The sequence below is a fragment of the Mastomys coucha genome, unplaced genomic scaffold (assembly GCF_008632895.1).
Source record: "Mastomys coucha isolate ucsf_1 unplaced genomic scaffold, UCSF_Mcou_1 pScaffold5, whole genome shotgun sequence".
NCBI lineage: Eukaryota > Metazoa > Chordata > Mammalia > Rodentia > Muridae > Mastomys > Mastomys coucha.
Genome location: NW_022196911.1, coordinates 69,723,149 through 69,733,293, shown reverse-complemented (window position 1 = coordinate 69,733,293; position 10,145 = coordinate 69,723,149). Strand labels below are relative to the sequence as shown.

The window sequence follows — 10,145 nt, the reverse complement described above, 5'->3', positions numbered from 1 at the left end:
AAAATCCTGGCTTTTTTAAGTAAAGTGGAAGCCTTGATTGGAACTCATCTTGGCTTCGTGACTTTTCTTGCATTTCTAACCCTCTATTTCAGGTCCTTTGTTCCCTCCCCTGAGAGAACCCAGTTCATGAAACTGCAGACAGTTTCAAAAATGTGGATAGGCTATATAGAAATTCTATTCCATCATATATAAGAGGCATGAGCACCCTTAGGTTTTGGTGTCTGACAAGCCATGGAACCAATCCTTCTAAGATACTGGGGATTGCTGTAGTATGATATGTGCAGCACAGGTTGGGGAAGTGGACCATGCCACCTCTTCTCTGGAAGCTTCTTTTTAATGCTCCAGGATCTTTTATACCTAAGCTGCCTAATTCACCATCTGAAGACTGGTTTCTTTTCTAGAATTTTGTCCTCAGGTAAATATTCTTTCCCTCTAACCAACAAATATCACATTTCTTCTCCTTGCTATGTTAGTGTTTATGTGTCTCTGAGTCTGATTAACGTCATTGCTTTGTATCATACCTTTATCTATTGTGTTTCAGTCTTTAACTTTTCCTCCCCTTGTGTTTTCTCTTGCATTCTGGCTGCACCTGGACATTGTAATACTTGATATTCATTACCAAGATGTCATTGTCCATGTATCAGCTTTGAAGTTCTTTCAGCTGTTACTGGTGGAAGAGAGTCATGGATCTGGGAACCTTAGGAAATGATTCCTGTGTGACCACGTTTGTCCTGTTGGGTCTCACAGAGACTCCAGCTTTGCGGCCCATCCTCTTTGTCATCTTCCTTCTTGCTTATGTAGCTACTCTTGGTGGCAATTTCAGCATCCTGGCTGCTATCATTATAGAGCCTAAACTCCACACTCCCATGTATTTCTTCTTGGGGAACTTGTCTATGCTGGATGTTGGATGCATTAGTGTCACTGTTCCTGCCATGTTGAAACATTTCCTATCCAATGACAGACACATTCCCTATGGGGCCTGCCTCTCACAGCTCTTCTTCTTCCACCTCCTGGCTGGGGCAGATTGCTTCCTTCTGACTGTCATGGCCTATGACCGCTATCTGGCCATCTGCCACCCCCTTACCTACAACACCCATATGAGTTGGAGGATTCAGAAGGCCTCAGTGTGCCTGTCATGTGCGTTTTCCTTTAGCAATGCATTGACCCAAACTGTTGCCTTATCTACTCTTAAATTCTGTGGACCCAACACAATCAACCACTTCTACTGTGACCTCCCTCAGCTCTTCCAGCTCTCCTGTTCCAGCATCCAACTCAATGAGCAGCTGCTCTTTGCAGCAGCAGCCTTCATGGGTGTGGTCCCCTTGGTCCTCATCACTGTGTCATATGGCCATGTGGCAGCTGCAGTTCTTCGTATCAGGTCTGCCGAGGGCAGGAAGAAAGCCTTCTCCACATGCACCTCTCACCTCACTGTGGTAGGCATCTTCTATGGGACAGGGGTCTTCAGCTACATGCGGCTGGGGTCAGTAGAATCCTCAGACAAGGACAAAGGCATTGGCATCCTCAACACTGTCATCAGTCCCATGTTGAACCCGCTTATCTACAGCCTTAGAAACCCTGATGTGCAGGGTGCCCTCCGGAAGGTGCTCACAGGGAGGTAGCTCACAAATGACACTCTTTTCTTCTGGCCTTACTCATTGTCAGAGCTCCTCTCACTGCTTCTAAGTGATATTGAGATTAATACAACTGGAGTGTGTGTATGACAAAATGGGAGTACATCCTTGATTAGGAAATGGAGTTCCCTAAAATAGTAGTAACTATCACTTGCATCATCACTGCCCCATACAAGGTACTAAATGACTAGTGTCCACTACTTCCGTTAATTCTCCTAATCATTGAGGTAGGTGCAGTTTACAGATTGTAGATCAGAAAACTAAACTTCAGAGAGGTTGAGTAACTTCCTCAAAGGCACAGAGTTACTGAGTGTCAGAGCAAGGATTTGATCAAAGAGGCAAACTACATATGTAACTATTGCTTCTTAGTAGTAATAGATTATTGCAAGGAGTAGAGGCACCCTAAAGTAAAGAGGTGATAATAAATAGTAAACAATAAAGAGTAAGAAAAGAAATGTCAGTGTCGTAAAAACTATATCCACAATTAAAACTGAATTAAGTGATTTTCATTTCCTTACTGAATCTGATTTGTTCCAAAGAAGGTGGTGCACATTGAAGGTTTTCAAGATATCAATTTATGAGATGAACAAATATAAAGACAACAGATCTTAAAACATAAACCATAAAGAACAGGCATTGTTTAGAAAAATCATAGAAGTAAGGCAGAATGTTTTTCTGTTAGACCACATACAGCAAAGGACAAATGATTGTGGAAGGATGCTCATTGGAAGATCCAGGAAAGCAGGCTGTTTGAGCCTATCTGGATTCATTAATAGGCTTTTAATTAGAAAAGAAATTTATCACTTCTTATCTAAATAAAAGTCTATTAATTAGAAAATCTCATGGACTGAAAAGAAAGTTTTGGTACCTATGACTTGAACAGGAAACTTAATGTTCCCTTCATGTCACCTTAAGGAGGCGGATGCTTCACCTGAAAGCTTTAGACAGCTGTTTCTACAACCCAATAAACTGTGTGCCTATTAAAAAGTTAGAGGTGCTAGGGAGATGGCTCAGTAGATAAAGCACTTTCCACATAAGTGTGAGCACTGCATTTCAGATCCTCAGCACCCACAGGAATAGCAATAGATGTTGTGGTCATCTGTAATCCAAGCTCTCAGAAGGCAAAAGCATGTATCCCCAGAGCAAGCTCGGACAGGAGTCTAATTTAGTGGGGGGACTCCACCTAAGCAAATAAAATAGAAAGTGATTGAAGAAGACCGCAAATGTCAGCTTTGAACCACCATATGCAGGTGCAAACACATATATACCCATGCACGTGTAAGCATGCATACATATAAATACACACTCACACAAATATATGAGAAATAAGTAAATAAATAAGAAAACAGAGAAAGAATAAAATAGAAGTCACCCTTAGGCTCACCACAGATAATCACATGGACAGTTAATATATAATTATTAAAATGCTTTTGTGCATGATATATATTTGTAAAGAACAGAATTGTTTAATACCTAAAACTCTATAATTTTGCCAACATAGGTGAACTCAATAATATAGGTGATGCTCTTTCCATGATGTTAAATGTAGATCATTGCCATCCTTTTTTTGTGGCTTCAAAGTATTTCTTTCAGTAGATGAAGTGAAATGAATTTATTCATGTACTATTAGGTGTTTACATTGAATCTCATTGTTCTAATAATCTGGGCTGCCTGGAATGCTGGGGTTTGCTTCTGCGTGTTCATCTGTGTGCTCTCTTCCAATTGCTAAATACAAAAACCCATGGTGAGGGTCCCTGGGCCAAAGGATATGAACTCTAAGAAGACAGAAACCCAGGAAGCAGGGCCCTAGGTCAAAGGGTATAAACTATAGAACACTTAAAAACATTTGGCTAGAGACAGAAATTCTTTGATTACTTATTTTCCTGCAAGATCCCATTTATTTTGGATTGTTTGCTGAATCTAGGTCTCACTACACATCTCTGGTTGGCCAGGAACTTGTTATGTATCCCAGACTGCTGGAAACTTGTGATGATTCTCCTGCCTGTGCCTCGAGAGTGCTGAGATTTCAGAAGTGCACTATACCTGACATTCTTTGGATTTTATAATAAGACTCCAAGGACTCCCCTCACTTAAATGTTAGGTTTTTTTTTTTATCCTGAATGTGGTAAGAGATTAAAGTGAACTCAGAGCTATGAAACCATTTTAAACTATTTTGTGATTTGAATGCTTTGTTTCCTTCAGTCTTAGGATTGTAATTTTTGGTCTCCACATGGTGGTGTTATTTGGGAACTTCTGAAGTGGGACCTAGTTTGAAGGCATAGATGAAGACATTGGGTCCTTGAGGGAATATCATCCTTGACTTGTTCCCATTTCACTCTCTCTACTTCCTGTCCACCAAGATATGAACTGCTCCTTGCCTTCCCTGCTGTGATGGACTGAAAACCTCTGAAACTATAAGCTAGAATAAATCCTCCCTCCAAAAACAAACAAAAATACCCAACAAAACCTTTGGCTAGATTGACACTCAGAAACGGTTGAACAAGCTGGTATTTCTAATTATTGATTATTTCTATTTGTTTAAATGCTAAATATTATAACCCATTGCTCCATTAATTAGATTAATTAATTAATTAATTAATAAGATCCAGGGAATAGAAGTCTGAAAATGAAGATCACAGATGAGGATGGCTCTCTAGAGAAGATTTGAAAAAAGGCCACAGGCAGTGCAAAGGGGTTTAAAAATTTATTATTATTATTATTGCTTGTGTTCACATGTGCACACAAAAAACATTAGAGGACAGGCTTATGGAGTTGTTTCTTTCAGCTTTATTTGGGTCCCAGTGACCAAACTCAAGCTATCAAGCTTGTATAACAAAAGCTTTTATACCCACTGAGTCATCTTGCTGTCTCTATTCATCTTATTCTTGCTTGTTTTGAAACATGATCTCACCATGTAGCTCTGGCTGGACAGACATATTGTTAAGAGGACTTTTAACAGTTTTATTGTAGATAAGAGGACTGTGTGCCAGAGTGCTATTGGGCAAACACCAGCAGTAGTGGATTGTGGTTAGATGCTTAAGAATGAAATGATTTCCCACAGACTAAGAACAAGACCATAAAAATGCAACAGTAGTAATAGAGATGTTTGATTGTCTATATAGAGATATGTGTACTGCTTAAGAAAAGCAACCGCTGAAGTGTTTACTAAGGGGGATAGGGTAAGTGCAACACGTGAGCATTGGCTCTCATTCCTGTTACCACTTGTTGACATTTCCCTTATCAACAAGTCATCTTGTTAAAACGCAGATTCACTGAGTTGTTTAGAATGTCTACTCACTGTTCCTACCCTCCAGAAACTCATAAAGAAAATTATAAATGAAATGGTTTAAATGCAACAATAGTATTTATATGTTCATTATAAAACCTAGGGATTAATCACTCACTGAATCTAAGAAAAATATAAGCCCTGGAAGCCAGGACTATCTGGCAATAGTAAATGTAAGGTTTAAATCTTTCTATCTATCTATCTATCTATCTATCTATCTATCTATCTATCTATCTATCTATCTAATCTACCTATCATTTATCTATGTATATTTATCTATCATATGCCTAATCACATATGTACATATCATCTATCTGTTCATTTCATTTATTCATTCAGTTGACAAATGATTACTAGTATCCCAAATGTTCAGCACTAGTCTATGTAAAGAATACAGAAATGAAACAGTCATTAGAGGTATATACTTCTCCCTTGGAGACTAGTATGGAAACTGTAAACACAATGGACTAACAATACACAAATACTACTGAATATAGGAGCAACAATTCCAAGCATGCAAGTATTAGTTGTTGTGAAGGATAGTTACTTTAGTGAGATGGGAAAGCTACACTTATCTGTGGGTAAGGATAAGATTTAGAATGCAATTAGGAGTCATTCTGGATTGGTAAAGTGGCAGGCAATAGGTTCTCCTCTAAGACTAATGACTTCATTAGCTTAGGGTAATTGGGTAGGTCTCGAGTACCAGGAAAGGTTTCCTTTCTATTGATCAGGCTTTAGATAGCTATTGGTTACTGCCAAGATATGAATACCAGTATTGCATCATTAGGGGTGTCTTCCCATTCTTGTCATTCTTGTGGTTCATAATATTGTGTGTGTAAAACCATTGGTTCTCTCCTCTTGGAATCTTCTGTTGCTATGAAAGTTCATTTTTTGGGGGGTGGGAATTCAAAATGGCATCATGAATTTGTACAACAAATTGGCAGGTGAGTTGTGTGTATGTGGTGTGTGTGTGTGTGTGTGTGTGTGTGTGTGTGTTTGTTGTTCATTCATGTACACATGTGTGCTCATGTGTATGAGTGCATATGTGGATACCAGAAGTTAATGGTTAATGTTGGGTGTCTTCCTTGACTGTTCTCTATTTTACTGGAACTCCCTGATTTGGCTAGTATAGCTAGCCAATGTGTTCTGGGAATCCCTGTCTCTGTCTCCTGAATACTGACATTCAGGCAGGCTACCATATCATTTTAGCTTTTACTTGGATTCTGGGAGTTCAAATTCGGTTTCTTACGCTTGCACAGTGAGTGCTTTATCCACTGAGTCATCTTTTAAGTCTCAACATTTCTTATACTAAACAATACATTTATGCCACTATTCCAGTAATTACAGTTCAAGGCATTTTCCAGAAAGGATTGAAGACATAGATCAACATAAAGAATTGCATACACATATTTACTAAAGATGATTTGTAATGGCTAAAATTTAGAAATAACCCAAATATTCATCAGTGGTAAAGAATCATACATTACATACATTTGGTAAAAAGTTAAACCAACTATTATATCTATATAATAGAATAGCATTTCAGTGAAGAAAAGATTTCAGCACACTAGTGTCTTTATTCATATTTGTTTTCTGCTTTTCATGTATCATGGTCTGAAAATACTACACAAAAATTTCCAGAAACAATCAACTCATAAGTTTTAAATAATTGTTCTTGCAGTATATTGCAGCAACTATTTTATTTTATTGGTAGTTATGATGGTTAATCTCACTTATGAATTGAACTATTTCATAGATGTATATGGGGAATTCATGCTGTATTTATACATGTTTGGAATACATACAGTGGCAGATAACCCCTTGGGATTTTAAAATATTTTCCTCCTTAATAAAGTGAACAACTGTAGAGCTAACTCCCAAAAATATCAAAAGGATTATACTTATTGAAATCATTAATTTATAAAAAATGTGAATAGGATCTGGGAAAAAGATTCAGTGGCTAAAGAGTTTGCCACACAAGCATGAGGACTTGAAATCAAATCCTCAAGTTACTAATGTTACTGGGTCCGGTAGCTCTTGTCTGTAATCCCATTGCTCCCATAACAAGAATGGAGGCAAAGACAGGAGAATGTTTGGAAGTTCATGGGCCAGCTAGCCTAGTGTACGCAGATGTCAAGAAGACTTGACTCAAACAAGATAAAAGTCAAGTACTGACACTTGTAGTCATCTTCTGATCTGCATGTGTGTACTGAGGAATACCTGCACTCATACACATGGAAATGTGTGTACTGCATGAATCTACTTATGTCATTGTAAAAGGCAATACTAATACTCTAGGACAGAAGCCAGATAAGACATTGCTGAGGGCTGTATAATGGTGAGGGTGTTAATCACTTGTGAGCCATAATGAATCACTGAAGCAATTTCCACATTGAGGAAGTGCTAGATCCATTACTGTAATTCAATCAAACTCATATACTGCATGATTAGGCTTACATAAAACAAGCCAACTTTCCAAAATTATACCTTAAATATGTGAAAAATAATTGAGATCATTGCTGGGTCTCAGTGATCATCTGAAGGATATCATGGCTGAGCTCCAACCATGGATATACTTTGGTAGATTCAGTAGGTCATCAAAGCTTTTAAGATCATATTCTCCTGTCTCCAACATGTTAATGATGGTGTCATGAATAGAATACTTGTTTAGGTGGTGGAGAGAAACCCTTGCAGACTGTGGTTGTCCTCCTTTGGCTCCTTTAAAGTCCTTGGGGAATTATATTATTATCGGGTCTCTAGGTGCTGATTAGCTCCCAAATGGAGTGAACAACAAGATATAGTCTCAGCTTTTTTTGAGTGCTCCGAACACTGACAATCTTGGGCCAACTTAGTAGTTACTCAACTCTCTGTAAGAGCCAGAACCACACCAGGCGCTACAGGGAGGTAAGTGCCTTATTGTCCTCCACATCACACCAGCATTCTATTTTCTTTCCTTCTCAAGTAAGGACTGGATATCCATAAACTTCAGGTAGTCTTTTTTATTATCTATATGTAAGAAAAGTATCAGGTGATGACAGATTCAGGAAGTGGCAGTGATGCTGAGCCTTTCATGAGTAAATGGGAGGGAAAGGAAAATCCATACATATAAATACATATCTGTATGTATGGCAGGGATCTTGAGAGTCAGCAGGAGTTGGGAGAAAAAGAGTAAAGTGCCTATTCAGAGCAAACTCTGATGTGTGCAATCTTGTAAGTTTTGTGAGCTTCACCTTTCTCAAAGACAGCCAAAGATTTTTTTTGGTAGAAAAGGACATATTGGCTGGGCAGTGGTGGCACACGCCTTTAATCCCAGCACTTGGGAGGCAGAGGTAGGCGGATTCCTGAGTTTGAGGCCAGCCTGGTCTACAGAGTGAGTTCCAGGACAGCCAGGGCTACACAGAGAAACCCTGTCTCAAAAAAAAAAAAAAAAAAAAAAAAAAAAAAAAAAAAAAAAAAAAAAAAAAAAGAAAAGGACATATTGGTGATGGGATTGGTGTAGATGCAAAAGCACCACACTGCCCTATGGTGATCCATTACCACAATAAAGATAAGCTCTTTATCTGGAGTTGTGAGCTTTGCCTGGCTCATCCTGTGCTGCTGGTCAAGCACTGGAATGATCAGGCTAACTGCCTATGATGCTGTAGGAGAGAAAACTCAACTGAAGACTGGGCTGTGTAAGGAGAATTTCCTCGAAGACATGGAGCAATAGCTAAGGGTTGAGTCCCAAGGGAAGATTTTTTTTTAATCTGTGGAGGGGAAAGTATTTTTGATAGAAAAAAAGTAGTTCATTTACAGTGAGAGAGTGAGCCAGCATTGGTAAGGGTCCAGAAGCAGAGACACTCAAAGAAACCTCTCCAGAACTGCTTTCTGTAGTCACAACAAAGGGGCCTTTGGCTTCTTGTTTATGTCTACCCACTTTGGGCTTATCATCATATGCGGTGAGTGGAAGCCAGTGAAATATCCCCCCCCAGGACTTCCATTCTCCCTTTGCCTTTGAAAAGCTTCTGTCCTTTCTTCACACAGGCACACAAGAATCATGTGTTCCCATAATACTTAGCATCCACTCAATTTTATTAGTCACTCAGCAGAGGACCTTAGGATCATCCTTTCACCTGTATCTCAGAAGTCACACCCAATCTGTTAGTTCCATCACTAGCATGCTCCTTAACATTCCACCAATAATTGTTAATGAAGATAAGTAGACGAGACCCTGAGTTCTTAGAATAGTTGTATGATGCTAATTCTGAACGTTTTAGAGTGCGATTCCTCTTTTTATTGTACACATAGTCACCTAAAATACCCCAGTAAAACACATGGCAAAGTATATATTTGGGATTGGTGCTAGATAGTCCTTAGTTTGCACTGGCTCTTGGGAACTGTAGGACCCAAGTGTTTATAAAATCTTTGTACGCATCAGTATCCTGACTACACAGAGATACAGTGCTTATTTCATAGAATTTAATGAAATTAAATAGAAGAGCTATATACACTACATCTAAATGTTAATTTTTTTTTTTAAAATGCCAATCATAGTGCCAGTCTTTCACCTCTGTGTATTTCTGTAGTTTGGCTCATTTTTTGCTCTTCTCCTCTCTCTCTCTCTCTCTCTCTCTCTTCTTTCTTCTTCTTTTTTTACTATTTGCCAGTACATGCATTTGCTTTATTTTTTTTTATTTATTTTTTTAGATATTTTCTTTGTTTACATGTAAATTTCTCCTTTCCCAGTTTCCCCTCCAAAAAACAAACAAATAAAAACAAGAACAAACCCAGAAACTCTTTATACTTTTTTGAGTTCATGAAAACCTTTAAAAAAAAATTATTCTTTTATCTTATGTTGCTATTATCCCTGTGGTGTACTTTGTAAAATCTCATATACTCAGGAGCCAATGAGATTTGCTAGTCAGTTGCTATAGTCTGATACAAATGTAACAGGTATTGTAGTATTGAATAAGGTGTTGGTAAATAGCCACTCAACCAACCCCTTTCCCAGTAGTCTCTGGTTTTCTCCCTGAACCAGTGGCTAAAATGTTGATTATTTGGCCAGTAGGAGCCTTCAGAAGGCTGTAGGATATCTGCAAACTAGGCAGGTATCGATTTTAATCAGTAGGTGTTCTGCGCATACCATACCAGCACAATGTAGGTGCTGATTGCATGTTTACATGTGCCTCTTTCCTTCACTGTGAAATCTAACTCTTCCTCCCTTGCCCTCCAGCTCATAGCAGTGGCCT

At 38.6% G+C, this 10,145-nt stretch overlaps 1 protein-coding gene across 1 annotated transcript; it reads left to right on the top strand.

Moving 5' to 3' along the window:
* Positions 1 to 668: 668 nt before the first annotated feature.
* LOC116078144 (putative olfactory receptor 3A4) lies at positions 669 to 1,659 on the top strand. The gene has a single exon (XM_031353124.1). It carries the CDS (start codon positions 684 to 686, stop codon positions 1,617 to 1,619), a length of 936 nt encoding a protein of 311 aa, XP_031208984.1. The 5' UTR covers positions 669 to 683; the 3' UTR covers positions 1,620 to 1,659.
* Positions 1,660 to 10,145: the final 8,486 nt, after the last annotated feature.

What these genes read in the sequence shown, in the direction of transcription:
- LOC116078144 (XM_031353124.1), top strand. Translation starts at nt 684, where the DNA reads ATGGATCTGGGAACCTTAGGAAATGATTCCTGTGTGACCACGTTTGTC.